Source organism: Ochotona princeps, chromosome 13 (assembly GCF_030435755.1).
Source record: "Ochotona princeps isolate mOchPri1 chromosome 13, mOchPri1.hap1, whole genome shotgun sequence".
In the NCBI taxonomy this organism is placed as follows: Eukaryota; Metazoa; Chordata; class Mammalia; order Lagomorpha; family Ochotonidae; genus Ochotona; species Ochotona princeps.
Genome location: NC_080844.1, coordinates 13562842 through 13577626, shown reverse-complemented (window position 1 = coordinate 13577626; position 14785 = coordinate 13562842). Strand labels below are relative to the sequence as shown.

Below are 14785 nucleotides of genomic sequence, written 5' to 3'. Positions count from 1 at the left end.
TGTCTTACATTCCTCCTGTGTAGGAATATACGGAAGAGATAGAGCGCCTGAAACGAGATCTCGCTGCAGCTCGAGAGAAAAATGGTGTGTACCTTTCTGAGGAGAATTTTAGGTAAGCTTTAACTATTTGGTCAGTTTGCCAGGAATAGGTGCTTTCTTTTTTTCCTCTTTAATGTTAGTTTTGTAAGATATTAATTGATGTCTTGTTAACCCTTCATATATGGTTGTTTGTCTTCTGAATTTGTGAAGTTGTAAGTCAGACATTACTCAAAATGGCTGGCTGTAAAATCTCCCGCATGGGGCCCTGCACAGTGGCCTAGCGGCTAAAGTCCTTGAATTGCACGTGCCGGGATCCCATATGGGCGCCAGTTCTAATCCTGGCGGCCCCGCTCCCCATCCAGCTCCCTGTTTGTGGCCTGGGAAAGCAGTCAAGGACCGCCCAAAGCCTTGGGACCCTGGACCCATGTGGGAGACCTGGAAGAGTTTCTGTCTCCTGGCTTCAGATTGGCACTGCTGTGGTCGTTGTGCTCACTTGGGAAGTGAATCATTGAATGCAGGCTGTTCCTCTCTGTCTCTCCTCTCTGTATATCTGACTTTCCAATAAAAACAGATCAATCTAAAAAAAAAAAAAAAGATCTCCAGCACCACATTCATTCACAGGGCACGCAAAACAACTCATTTTGCCATTCACATCCACCTGGTGGTGCTTCAAGACAGCCAGCTTAATTTTTTTTCTCTTATGCTTCTTCTTTTTTAGCAATAGTATAAGACTTCGTCATTTCTTAAAGATTTATTTATTTGCACAGCAGAGCTGCAGAGAGGGGCGAGAAATATATAGAGAGCTTCAAATTGGCAACATGGGATGCTGGCATTGCTGACAGCAGCTTAACCCCCTGCACTACCATGCCACTTCCCCCATTATGTTTTTTTTTTTTTTTTTTTAAAGATTTATTTTATTTTTTAATTACAAAGTGAGATATACTGAGAGGAGGAGAGACAGACAGGAAGTGGAGCTGCTGGGACTAGAACCAGCAGCCATATGGGATCAAGGCGAGGACCTTAGCCACTAGGCCACGCTGCCAAGCCCCCCATTATGTTTTGATCTTTTTTAAAAATGTGTACTCTTTCTTTTCCTTTATTTCTTTTAGGATTTCATTTATTTATTTATTTATTGAAAGGCAGAGTTACACAGAGAGGAGATAGAAACTGCTTGCATCTGCTGGTTCACTCCACAACAGTTCCTGCCAGTCCAAAGTCAGGAGCCAGAAGCTTCTTCCAGGTCTCTTGATGTGAGCTAGTCCAAAGCGAGATGTAAGAGCTCTGGGTCTCCCACATGGGTGCAGGGTTCCAAGGTTTTAGACCATCTCCCACTGCTTTCCTAGGCCACAGGCAGGGAGCTGAGTGGAGCAGCCAGGATGCAACCCAGCACCCATATGGAATACAGCCATTTGGGGAGTGAACCAGTGGATCCTTTTCTCTGTAACTGACTTTCAGTCGAAAATTTTAAATCATAATAATTAATAAATAAAGCCTTAAAAATGATCAGTAGGTCCAAAAAAAAATTAAGAATCGTTAGACTAAAAAGGCAGCAGGCCTGGCATGTTAGCGTAGTGGCTAAAGTGCTTGCCTTGAATGTGCTGAGATCCCATATGGGCATTGGTTTGTGTCCCGGCTGCCCCACTACCATTCCAGCTCTCTACTTGTAACCTGGAAGAGCAGTAGAGGACAGCCCAAGGCCTTGGGACCCTCACCTGTGTGGGAGACTCCTGGCTTCAGGTTGGCTCAGCTCTAGTTGTTGTGGCCACTTGGGGAGTAAATCAGCAAATGGAATATCTTTTCTTTCTGTCTGTCCTTCTCTTTGTAAGTCTGAGTTTCAAAGAAAAATGAAGTTTAAAATAAAAAAAGGTAGTGGTACGCATAGTGGCTCAGTAGGTTAAGGTGCTGCTTAGGGTGTCTACTGGCCATGTCGGAGGACCTGGGGTTGAGGCTGTCTGCCTCTGTCCAGTTCTTGTTCATCCAGATGGGAGGCTGCAGGCGGTGACTCATGAGCTGAGGCCGTCACCCGCCTGGGAGGCCAGGGGCAGTTTCTGGCCCTTGGGTTTAGCTCGGGCCAACTCTGCCTATTGTGAGCATTTAGAGAGAGAAGCAGAGAGCGGGTAGAAGATCTCTTTTTTTCTCTCGTATAAATATATTTTTGTAAAAGGATGTGTTTACGTGCTTGCAAGGCAGTTAAAGAGGGCAAGAAGGGGCTGGGGAAAAAGAAAGATATTTTATCCTCTGGTTCACTCTTCAAATGGCTACAGCAGCCAGAGCTGGGCCAAGTCCAGGAGCCATCCACCCAGGGACTTCAGCCATCTTCCATTGCTTTCCTGGGCACATTAGCAGGGAACTAGACTGGAAGTGGCCTGGGAAAGCAGTGGAGGATGGCCCAAGTTTTGGGGAACCTGCACACATGTCAGAGACCTAGAAGAGGCTCCTGGTTCCTGGCTTCGGATCAGCTCAGTTCCAGCCACTGCAGCAGTTGGGGAACGAGCCAGCAAATGGAAAATACTTGCTGAGGAGCACCAAGAGTGCTCTTGCTCTCTATGTGTTTTCTAACTCTGCATTTCAAATAAAAAAATTAAATTAAAAATATTCTAAACTTTATTTTAGAGCCATGAGTGGAAAATTAACTCTTCAAGAAGAACAGATTATAGAACTTACAGAAAAAATTGCTGCTGTCGAGGAGGAACTAAGTAGGGTAAGTATTCAAAACAATATTACATGAAGGACAGATAGTAAAAGGAAATTTTAGAATGATAAGGACCTTCTAATTTTTCTTTATTAAGGTTTTTTCTGATTCTTACACTGAAAGTTATTAACCTAGTTTTACTATTCCTGATGATAATACAAAAACTGTGTGTTTTGATACATTAATGCAACATTGCAAGAAATTAGTCACATTCCTTAGCAATTGGAATATGTTCAGAAAATTTGTTGATAGGTGATTTTATTGTTTGAACATTATAGAGTATATTCTAGAAACCTAGATGGAATAGATCAGTCATTCAAAATGTCCTCTTGCTGTAATCAAGAGAAGAAATATACATGTGATGATATGAGGCTGTGCTGGTGTAACACGGCGCACTGTTTTACAGTAAGCTTTTGTTTTTCTTCTTAAAAATAGGTGTACACTCTAAAAATTATTTTAAAATCAAGTAGGTTAGAAAGCAGCTTTGCTGTGCAGCAATTAGCGCACTACCTGTGATGCCAGCTCCCATTTGAGTGCCAGTTTGAGTTCTGGCCTGTCTACTTCTCATCTAGCTCCTGGCTAATGTGCCTGGGAAAACAGCAGAAGATGGGCCAAGTGCTTGGGTCCCTGCACCTATGTGGTAGGCCTGGATAAAGTCCCAGGCTCCTGGCTTCGGCCTAGCCAAGCCCCGGCTCTTGTAGCAGTCAGGGAGGTAAACATCAGAAGGCAGATCACTCTCTCCCTTCCTCTCAATCACTCTGCCTTTCAAATGAGTAAATCTTGCTTTAATAAATATACAAGCCAGTAATATAGTAATTTGTTATCAAATATTTTGTCCCATACATAACTGTGTGTGCCATACAAAAATAACAAATCTTTTTAATTTTTTACTTATTTGAGGGGTAGGGAGAGACAGACAGCAATGTCTCTTCCATTGGTTTGCTTTTCAAATGCCGGCAGAGGCCATATCTGGACTAGGATCGAGCTGGTAGCCAGGATCCCAATCTGGAGCCTTTGTGTGTTTGGCAGGAATCCGATTACCTGCTGCTTCACAGGATGCGCAGGGCAGGAAGCTGGGATTGGGGTCACTCTGAGACTAAATTCAAGCACTGTGACATGGGACACAGTCATACCAGACCTAAGTGACAGACAAAAATCACATGCTGATGTGCTATACTTACACCACTGTTGGTGCAATAGGTTTGTTTACAACAGACAAACATGTGAGTAATAAGTTTTGCTGTGACTCATGATATCTGGAGGCAATAGGAATTTTTCAATTCTGTTACAATCTTATGGAACTGCCATTATAAATTGAGCTCATGAGTAAGCAAAACATCATAATGTGTGACTATAACTGAGTTATGTAATTTTATTGTTAGAGCTACAGGATAGTGAATGTGAGGCATTTTCACTAATATATTTATCAGATGAAGGAATTTAGATATTGAGAGAGACTGAGTTTTGTCAGAATTAGTAAGTAGACTAGGTGGAGAGATCTGACCCTGTGATGCCATCCCTCATTAACACCTTGACAGTCAGCTCCATTTGACAGTATAGGAGGGACTGAGGAATTAGTACAGCAGAGCAGTTGCTCTGAAAATGTTCAGTAAAATCATAGGAAGAAATCTGATGTCATATAAAATTTACTAGCCTACCTAGTAACTTGTTACTGATTTATAAATTAGCCTAGTATCTCACCAACCAGTTGAGCGTTTTTGAATTTTTTAAAATGAGGTATACTGTATTATATTTAGGTTACAGAATTGTTTGTGGATAATAAAAATGAGCTTGACCAGTGTAAATCTGACCTGGAAAATAAGTCACAGGAACTTGAAACCACACAAAAATACTTGCAAGAAACTAAATTGCAGCTTGTTCAAGAAGAGTATGTCACATCAGCTTTGGAAAGTACTGAGGAGAAACTTCATGATGCTGCCAGCAAGGTTTGTGCTTTGATTTTACTCTCATCAAAGAAAATGGATAAGAAGTAACTTTTTTTTTTTTTTTTTTTGCTTACGCTTAATTCACAGGGTCTATTTATTCATTCTGAATGAAATCTCTGTCAACTAAAAGCATTTTTACTATTTTATCCATATTTTTCTTTCTGGAGCACCTGACTTTGAAAGTTTTGAAGATACAATATGACTTCATAATGTACCTTATGGATATTTGGAATAATACATGCTTTTTCTTTGTGGTGAGGATGGTACCTAGTCAGTCATTACCGGTTGTGTGCATTCTGATGATTGAAGTATTTAACGTTTCATTATGGATGTTTTGGAGAGATAGTAAAACATAACAGAAAGAGTAATAACTGAATAACTCTGAAGTCCTTGTTCTTTGAGTAGATGGTAGGGGCAGGGAAATCAATACCACTAGGCATCTGGCTTAGTTTGCATGAAAGTAAGCATTTATGTGATCCAGTGTTTAAAATTTTCTAGGTCTCTTCTGGAAACATCCTTGTTCCCAACAATATTTTTCTATTAGATTGTTTCCCTAATGTCTATCTTATCTACATTTTTTGTTTTGTTGTAATTTTACATAGTTGCTTAACACGGTTGAAGAAACAACAAAAGATGTTTCTGGTCTCCATTCCAAACTGGATCGTAAGAAGGCAGTTGACAAACACAATGCAGAGGCTCAGGATATTTTTGGCAAAAACCTGAGTAGTCTGTTCATTGATATGGAAGAACTAATTAAGGACGGCAGCTTAAAACAAAAGGCCATGCTAGAACTTCACAAGACCTTATTTGGTAAGTTCAGTCTTGTAGTGTGAGGCTAATTTCAAAATGGATAAGTTAATGTTGAAATACTCAGGTGACATTGTAATCGAGTACTTTCCCCATTGCACATACTCTGTCTCTGGTAGAAATTAATATTTTTCAGAATGGTGGACCTGGACCAGGCGCAGTAGCCTAGCAGCTAAAGTCCTTGCCTTGCACGCGCCGGTATCCCACATGGGCACCGGTTCTAATCCTGGTGGCCCTGCTTCCCATCCAGCTCCCTGTTTGTGGCCTGGAAAAGCAGTCGATTGCAGCCCAAAAGCCTTGGGGCCCTGCACCTGCATGGGAGACCTGGAAGAAGCTCAGGGCTCCTTGCTTCGGATCAGCTCAGCTCCAGCCATTGTAGCCACTTAGGAAGTGAACCAGCAGAGAGAAGCTCTACATCTCTATCTCCTTCTCTCTGTAAATTTGCCTTTCCAATAAAATAAGGAAGTAAATATATATATAGTTTTTAGAAAGTGAAAGTGCTGGGAGTTCCAACTGGCACTTCAGAATAGGATGTGGAGCTTTGGGCATCCCAAGTAGTGGCTTAACTGGTTGTGCTACAGTTCCTGCCATAGGGAGACAGTTCTTCTAAGTGTATTGAAAGTTCTACCACACAGATATAATTTTGCCAACTTTTTTGATTCTAACTGCCTAAATGTATTTCTGTTGACATTTACATTTTTATTTATCTTTTTTTGTTACAGGTAACTTGCTGTCCTCCAGTGTCTTCGCGTTGGACACCATTACTACAACAGCGCTTGGGTCTCTCTCATCCATCCCAGGAAATGTGTCAACTCACATTTCTCACATTTCTAATATGATACTCAAAGAACAGTCACTAACAGCAGAAAGTAAAACTGTACTGCAGAATTTAATTGTTAGTAAATCTCTTAAAATATTTTTAAGGGTTTATGTTAAGTTCTTTGAAAGCAATATTAACTACTAGTTCTTCATCTTCTGCTTTGCTGGTTAATGACACATGTTTCACTTTGGGAATATTTATAATTTTAAAGATAAAACTCTCTAGTGTGCTTTTTGTCTTTCTAGAAACAGAAAGTTATTTCCAAGTGTATAAGTTATATTCCCAGTGTATAAGTTTATTTTAAAACTTTGTTATTATGTGAGACTAATAGATGGAAGAAAAATAATTTACAATAAAGTATTGGGATTAGATCCATGACCAAACCCTTCTACAGTTCTATAGAAGTCACTAATTTGGTTGAGGTTATTGTTGCCTCCTTTATACATAACTTACGCTATTTATTTTGGATTCATATGATTTAACTAAGACAACTCTGTACTTTGCCATTTCACTGATTTCATTCTCTCCTTTATACAGGCTGTCTGCCTCCCCCTTTTTTCTTTAAAGATTTATTTGTTTGAAAGACAGAATTACAGATAGAGAAAGAGAGACAGAGTGATGTTTGATCCATTGGTTCACTCCTCAAATGGCCACAACAGCCGTAGCTGGGCTGATGTGAAGCAAGAAGCCGGAGGATCTTTCAGGTGTCCCACATGGGTGCAGGGTCCCAAGGCCTGGGGCCATCCTCCACTGTCTTCCCAGGTGACTAGCAGGGAGCTGAATTGGAACTGGAGCAGCTGGGACATAAACCAGGATACTGGTGCCACATACTGAAGCTTAGCCTGCTACCCCTTGGCACCAGCCCCGTGCCTCCATTTTTTGAGATTAACAATATTTAGTAAACATTTTCCAAATAAATATTAGTAATGTCAGCTGTCCTTTTACCTAGATTCATGCTCGTGTGGCACTCTTTGATAGGCTCCTTCACTCATCCAGATTTGACAGAGTTATAGTTTTAAAGTTAGCATTAACTTTTTTTCAGAAATTGATTCACCCAACCTTGGGAATCTGCACCCACGTGGGAAACCAGGAAGAGGTTCCTGGTTCCTGGTTTCAGGTTGGCGCAGCTCCAGCTGTTGTGGCCACTTAGGGCCACAGCAGATGGTAGATCTTCCTCTCTGTCTCTCCTCTGTATATCTGACTTTCCAATGAAAGTAAAATAAATGTTAAAAAAAAAAAGGTAAATCTTTTAAAAAAATTTTCTTTGGAACACTAAAATGTTACCAATTGATTATCATTTTTCCCCTCTTTTGAATTTTTCTATCATCTGTTTTCTTAGACTCTTAAGAATTTGTTGAATTTAATTAACCAATTTCTTAATTATTAAAGGAAGAACTAAGGGCGTTTATGCTGAATAAAAATACTAGCCATGTAGATACATCTCTATAGACTGAGGAATAGAAAATGTAACCTTAGAATTTTAATATGAATGTTTACTAAAAGTATTTTAAATGCCATTTAACCATCCAGGTTTGTGGAAATGGAAATATTCTTTTTTAAGGTATGTTTGTTTATTTTAAAAACAGAACATACATAAGACTGAACTTCTAAGTTCACTGGAAACGATTTTATCCCCCTCTGTGGTCTCCATATTGAAAATCAGTACTCAGCTAAAGCATATCTTCAAGACTTCACTGGCAGTGGCTGATAAGGTAACGAATATTACGTTCTTCATAACTCAAAATTGCCATGTTGTTTTAGGAAGAAGCTAATGATTTTTTTTCCCTTAAAGATAGAAGATCAGAAAAAGGAAATGGATGCCTTCCTCAGTACGTTATGTAACAATCTACATGAACTGCAAGAAAATACAATTTCTTCCTTGGGTGAATCACAGAAAGTGTGTGAAAACTTAACTGAAGACTTGAAAACAATGAAGCAAACCCACTCACAGGTATCTTGTTTGGCTGACTCGGGAAATGTAATAAGAAAGTTTTATGTTGACTCAAGGACTTAATGTTACACAGTCTAATATGGTAGAAAATATTGTAGAAATCAAATACTAGAGCCACTGTTGTTTATAGCTGTAATTCATGTAAAATAATTGAGAGTAGTACTCTGCTAATATGTCAGGGTTTGCTGTCTGTGGAATGTTGTGCTGAAACCATATGAAAAGTAAAACAGTCCTTTTCCCACACTAAAGTGAAAGATAATATAAGACACACGTATCTTTAAAAGCAGTTGGTTATAACACTTAAATTCAACTTGTGTCTTCATTATAACTTGATGTTACAAGTTCTTTATTTCTATCATAGCATGGATAGTTATCTTTCTTAAACTAAATTCTGCTTTTTTTTTATGTTTGTCTCTGGTGACAGACATGACTTAAAGAATTTATATTATTTTATTTCAAAGGTAGAGTTATAGAGACATGGAAAGATAGAGAAATCTTTCATCTTCTGATTCACTCTCCAAATGGCTACAGTGACTAGGGTTGGACCAGGCCAAAGCCTGGAGCTAGGAGCTTCTTTCATGTCTCCCATGTGGGTACATGTATTCAGGCACTTGGGCCATCCTCTGCTGCTTTCCCAACTACATGAGCAGGGAGCAGGATCATAAGTGGAGCAACTAGAACCTGAACCAGTACGCATTTAGATGCTGGTGCCATGGGTGGCAGCTTTACCCTGCTAAGCCACATTGCTGGCAGCTTTCTGGTATTAAGACTTGGTAATGAACGTCTGTGTTTTGCTACATGAGCCTGTTAAAGCAGGAAACAATTGGTTACTTGTCTAGTGGTTAATGAAGCATTCTTTAGTTTTAGAAAGTGAGAAAGATTCATATGGTTGTCATATAGGATAAAACGGCAAAATGCACCCATGATTTTTAGGTAAGAATGAAAAACACTGGAAATTAGTCAAAATAAAAGTTAATACTATTGAGCATTTTGCTCTGTTTATTCCTTCCACCAATATAGACAAAATTCTAAAATTAGCCTGGTGGGTTTTTTTTTTTTTTTTTAAGATTTATTCATTTTATTACAGCCAGATATACACAGAGGAGGAGAGACAGAGAGGAAGATCTTCCGTCCGATGATTCACTCCCCAAGTGAGCCGCAACGGGCCGATGCGCACCGATCCAAAGCCGGGAACCTGGAACCTCCTCCAGGTCTCCCACGCGGGTGCAGTGTCCCAATGCATTGGGCCGTCCTCGACTGCCTTCCCAGGCCTCAAGCAGGGAGCTGGATGGGAAGTGGAGCTGCTGGGATTAGAACTGGCGCCCATATGGGATCCTGGGGCGTTCAAGGCGAGGACTTTAGCTGCTAGGCCGCGTCGCCGGGCCCGTGGTTTTTTTTTTTTTTTTTTTTTTTTTAAGATCGATTTATTTTTATTGGAAAGATATACAGAAAGAAGGAGAGACAGATCTTCCATCCGCTGGTTCACTCCCCAAGTGGCCACAATGGCTGGAGCTGAGCTGATCTGCAGCCAGGAGCTTCTTCTAGATGTCTCACTCTGGTGCAGGTCCCAAGGCTTTGGGCTGTCCTCCACTGCTTTTCCAGGCCACAAGCAGGGAGGGGAGCAGCTGGGATACAAACTGACACCCAAATGAGATCTTGGCAGATGCAAGGCAAGGATTTAGCCACTACGCTACTGTGCCTGGCTCTAGACTCATTTTATTTTATTTTGAATTTTGAATTATGAGGTATAATTTCATATAGGCTGGATTCCCTTCCAAATTCCCACCCCCTGACAGATTTTCTCCTTTTTACTACAATGTTGTAGTCCTTCATAAGAAATCATAATTCCATCAGTCTCTTATTTAAGTGTATCCCAACATTGTTGGTACAGACAGTGCGACAGTCCAGCATCCCGTTGTCTACACATGTCCAACAGTTTCATTGGGAATCCATCTTTTGTCCAGAAGCGGGAATGCATGTTCCATTATACCCCTACATCTGGATATTGTAGACCCCAGTACTCCATCACTATACATTTGCATAATTGAGAAGCCATAAAAGAAGGTCAACAACTGGTATGAGTTAGAACAGCCACAACAACAACATCAACAGTAAATTGCAGCACCATGAAAAACCGCACCACTGAGTAACCAACACATGAGTGACAAAAAGCAAACACAAAAATCTCTTGGGAAAAATGATGCCACCGTGTAATCCATGTGCCATAGGCTCATTTTCAGAGGAGGAGATTGAAACCTGAAAAGCATGGAGCACTGTTTAGTTTAGTCTATAGATAGTGGTGATACACTGCTGAAGAACCGCCCGTTTTCAATAGTTCTGCGTGTTTCTTGGCAGTTTGAAACTGTAGCTGTAGTCATGTCTTACATCTCTGTGTAGGACTTTTTCCGTGAACCTTTCTGGATCTTTTGAGGTTTGTTTTCTAAGGCGAGTCCCGTTTTTATCAATCAGGTGTTTGAAAATGCTTAGCAGTCAGCGTTGGGGCAAGGCAGATTGAGCTGCTGTTTGGAATTGCCGCCGTCCCATACGGGTGCCGGTTTGGGAAGGCAGTGGAGGATGGACCAAGTACTTGCCTGGACCCCTGCCACCCGGGAGATCTGGTGAAGTTCCAGTTCCTGGCTTTGGCCTGTTGTTTGGCCTGTTTGCCAATTGTTATGGCTCTTTTTGGGAGTGAACCAGCAATTAGAAGATTTTCTCTCTCTGCCTCTGTTCTATTCTCTCCTTCAAATAAATAAAATCTTAAAAAAAAGGAAAGGAAAGAAAAAAATGCTTCAAATTGGTAGTCGGCTGTTTTGAAAAACAAAGCAAAGTAGCTGATCTGAAAAATTTCTTAGGACAAATGGCTTGATTTCCCTAATTTAAGGAAGCATGTTTGCTCTGTGAGCTTATCAGACAGTTCTGTAAAACTTTAACTCCATGTTAATATCTATCTTAGTGCCTACTTTGAGACTAGTAAAATTACTGACAGACTTTTTACAGTGAAAATGTTAGGTACGTATTGCTAACTGACGTTAACAGATGTTGGCCAGCCAGTGGGCTAAATGGTGACAGAGAAGCCTGGAGGGGGTGCAGGGGTTAAGAGGGAGCTTCTGGTTGCTGACTTCAGTCTCACCCAACCTTTGCTCTTGTTGGCATTGGAGAAGTGAGCTACCAGATGAAACATCTTTTACTGCCCCGGTGTGCTTTCAAATTCAGTTTAAAGGAGTAAATACATTTTCATGTCTTTGATCTTTTATGTAGTGTCTTCATTTGGCAGTGTAGCATATCATGCGCCTGTAAGAACTTGCTTTTAAAAATGTTAAATGTAAGGATACTTTAAAAAAGTCATGGAGGGGTGAAGACTGTAGCTGTAGCACTGCACATTAAGCCACTACCTGCAGCACTGGCAGGTTTCCTATAGGGGTGCCAGTTGAAATCTTGTGTTCTCTGTGTCCCATCCAGCTGCTTGCTAATGCATCTGGGAAATTAGCAGGAGGCAGCCCAAGGTTTTGGGCTCTTGTCACCTACCTGGGAGACCTGGCTTCAGCTTGGCCCAACTCTGGCCATGGCAGCTATTTGGGGAGTGAACTAGTTGATGGAAGATGTCTCTCTCTTACTCTCCCTTTGTCACTTCTCTCTATATAATTCTGCCTTTCAAATTAATAAATCTAAAATTTTCATATAAAAATAATTAAAATGTATGTTTATTTTGGTGAAAAGTATTTTAGATTTATACATATTTAGTTTTTTTTTTTAAGATTTATTTTTTTATTGCCAAGTCAGATATACAGAGAGGAGGAGAGACAGAGAGAAAAGATCTTCCGTGCGCTGTTTCACTCCCCAAGTGACCACAACAGTTGCTGCTGTACCGATCCGAAGCCAGGAGCTAGGAACGTCCTCCAGGTCTCCCACACTGGTGCAGGGTCCCAAGATTTTGGGCCATCCTCAACTGCCTTCCCAGGCCACAAGCAGGGAGTTGGATGGGAAGTGGAGCTGCTTGGATTAATATTGGCACCCATATGGGATCCTGGCATGTGCAAGATGAGGACTTTAGCCACTAGGCTGCCACAGCAGTCCGTCCATTAACTTTTTTTGAAGAGACATTTTGCATGCAAAGAGATTTTCCAATTAAACATATGATTGATATGATTCAACTAGACCTGTAAAATTTTTTAGTTCCAATAATTGGTATTTTTTTTTTAATTACATGAACTATTGGGTTATCAGCATTAATTTTCTCTTTTGGTAGTGTTATCAGTTAAAAATTAACTATGTGTATTCATCAAAATGATTCTCAAACATACAGTAACATCTGAGGTAAGCTGATTTGTTACTAGTAGTTAAAATAATAAAGTTGGCATGCCCAACTTTAGCCTAATGGCTAAAGTCCTTGCTTTGCGTGCACTGGGATCCTGTATTGGCACCAGTTCTAATCTCAGCAGCCCTGTTTCCCATTCAGCTCCCTGTTTGTAGCCTGGGAAAGCAGTCGAGGATGATCCAAAGCCTTGGGATCCTGCACTCACAAGCGAGACCCAGAAGAGGCTCTGGACTCCTGCTTTCAGATCAGCTCAACTCCAGCCATTGTGGCCACTTGGGGAGTGAATCATCAGATGGAAGATCTTCCTCTCTATCTCTCCTTCTCTCTATGTATCTGACTTTCCAATAAAAATAAATGAATCTTTAAAATAATAAAGTTGGCTAATTATTGGCCTTTAAAAAAATTCCTCTAATAATCATTTCACTTTCACTGGCTTTCCTGTATGGAAGAGATGTAAAGATCTCTCTTGCTAAGATTTAATTATTTTTATTGGAAAGGTAAATTTACAGAGACAAGGAGAGACAGAGGGAAAGATCTTCCATGTGCTGGTTCACTCCCTAAATGGCCACAATGGCGAGAGCTGAGCTGACTAAAGCCAGAAGCTTCTCCCTATCTCCCACTTGAGTGCAGAATACCAAGGCTTTAGACCGTCCTCTATTATCGCTTCTCGGCCTTTTGGCTAAGATCAAGTGTAGACCGTCCTCTATTGCTTTCCCAGGCCACAAGCAGAGACCTGGGTGGGAAGTGGAGTGGTCAGGACACGAACCACAATCATATGGGATCTTGGTGCTTGAAGGCGAGAATTTAGCCATTGGGCCATTGCATTGGGCCCTAAAGATCTCTTTTTTTATGGATTTGTATAGTTTGGCCTTTTGTAGAATATTTAGTATCACTCTTGTGTACTCATTTGCAGAAAGGCAATTCAGATATCCTCATAATTTCAAGTCTCTTTCCTTTTCCAATCTTTCTTACAGGAACTGTGCCAGTTAAGCAATCTTTGGGCGGAAAGATTTTATACTTTGGAGAAAAAGTGTGAAAACATCCAGAAACCACTCAGTAGAGTCCGAGAAAACACAGAGCAGTAAGCTAATTTTTTTATTTTGAGTAGATTTAATGTATTGGACGGCATCTTAATGTTAGTAAAAGGCGGAAGAGTTATATGATCTGAGGAGAAATCAGAGTATTGGCATCTTAATGTTAGAATTCTCAAAGTCTGCAGTTTTACATATATATAGCAATAAGCTATTTTAAAATTTTTTTGTAAGTTTGAAATATACATATGTGTATAAAGGTCCTCCTACGTAAGTATCATCCTATTGCATATTTGTGATTCTGTTTCAGTGAGAAGCCTGACATTTTTCTAAAATGTATTATTTCTTCAGTCAGCCTACACATTAAATACCTTCATAATTCATAACTGATATCACTGGTAAAAAATATACTTACTAACCAGAGCATGGAAATTATGATTGGTGGGTTGATTGCCTTTCTTTATAATAACAGTTTTGAACACTGCCAAACAAACACTGTTTGTTTCTATGTTATCTTTGGCTGCCTCTACGTTGCAGAAGGGGAGCTGCATCAATGTGTTGAAGTCATTGGACCATATGCTTGAAGTATTTGCTGCCTAACTTTTAAGAAAAAGTTTGGTTGTTCTTGCACTGGAGTTTAGTCTCCTTTGTGGCCACACAGTTTTCTGGTCCAAGGTGCTTACCACAGACTGCAGTCAGACCTATGTTTTCTTCTAGGAGTTTTATAGTTTTATTGTATTTATGTCCATAATCCACTTGAAGTTTTTTGTATAATACGTGTTTTGTCAAGGGTTTTTTTTTTTGTTTGTTTTTTGTTTTGGTCTGTGGACTTCTTAAGCCCGTGAAAAGGATTTTCTACCATATTTAGCCAATTTTTGCCTATTTAGTTGTTACTTCCTGAAGTTTCAGTGTTCTTTTTGTGTAAAAACTTGCGTTAGCCTTAAAGGGTAGATCTACTTGCAATAGATTGTTTTCTTTTCTATGAAGATGTCTTGGTTCCTCATTCCTGAAAGAATTTCAGAGATTTCAATGACAATTATTTTCTTTCAGAACATGTTGTTATAGATCACATTTTAGGTATTACAATAAGAGACTCAGAATCTTACTTAAGACTTTTTTTCAGGCATTTACTTGTTTTAGACTGCAGGTTCTGGGCTATGGTTCTAATGACAGCTTAGTTCCAG

The 14785-nt window shown here is 40.1% G+C and overlaps 1 protein-coding gene across 1 annotated transcript in view; it reads left to right on the top strand.

The window, feature by feature from the left end:
• The window catches only part of KIF11 (kinesin family member 11), a 42294-nt gene that overhangs the window by 14996 nt on the left and 12513 nt on the right, over window positions 1-14785 (top strand). The window contains exons 10-17 of the mRNA XM_004583359.4: window positions 24-112; window positions 2653-2740; window positions 4489-4677; window positions 5280-5487; window positions 6207-6379; window positions 7891-8016; window positions 8097-8255; window positions 13545-13651. Of these exons, the coding sequence (XP_004583416.2) occupies window positions 24-112; window positions 2653-2740; window positions 4489-4677; window positions 5280-5487; window positions 6207-6379; window positions 7891-8016; window positions 8097-8255; window positions 13545-13651 (1139 nt within the window). The remainder of the gene's footprint in view (window positions 1-23; window positions 113-2652; window positions 2741-4488; window positions 4678-5279; window positions 5488-6206; window positions 6380-7890; window positions 8017-8096; window positions 8256-13544; window positions 13652-14785) is intronic.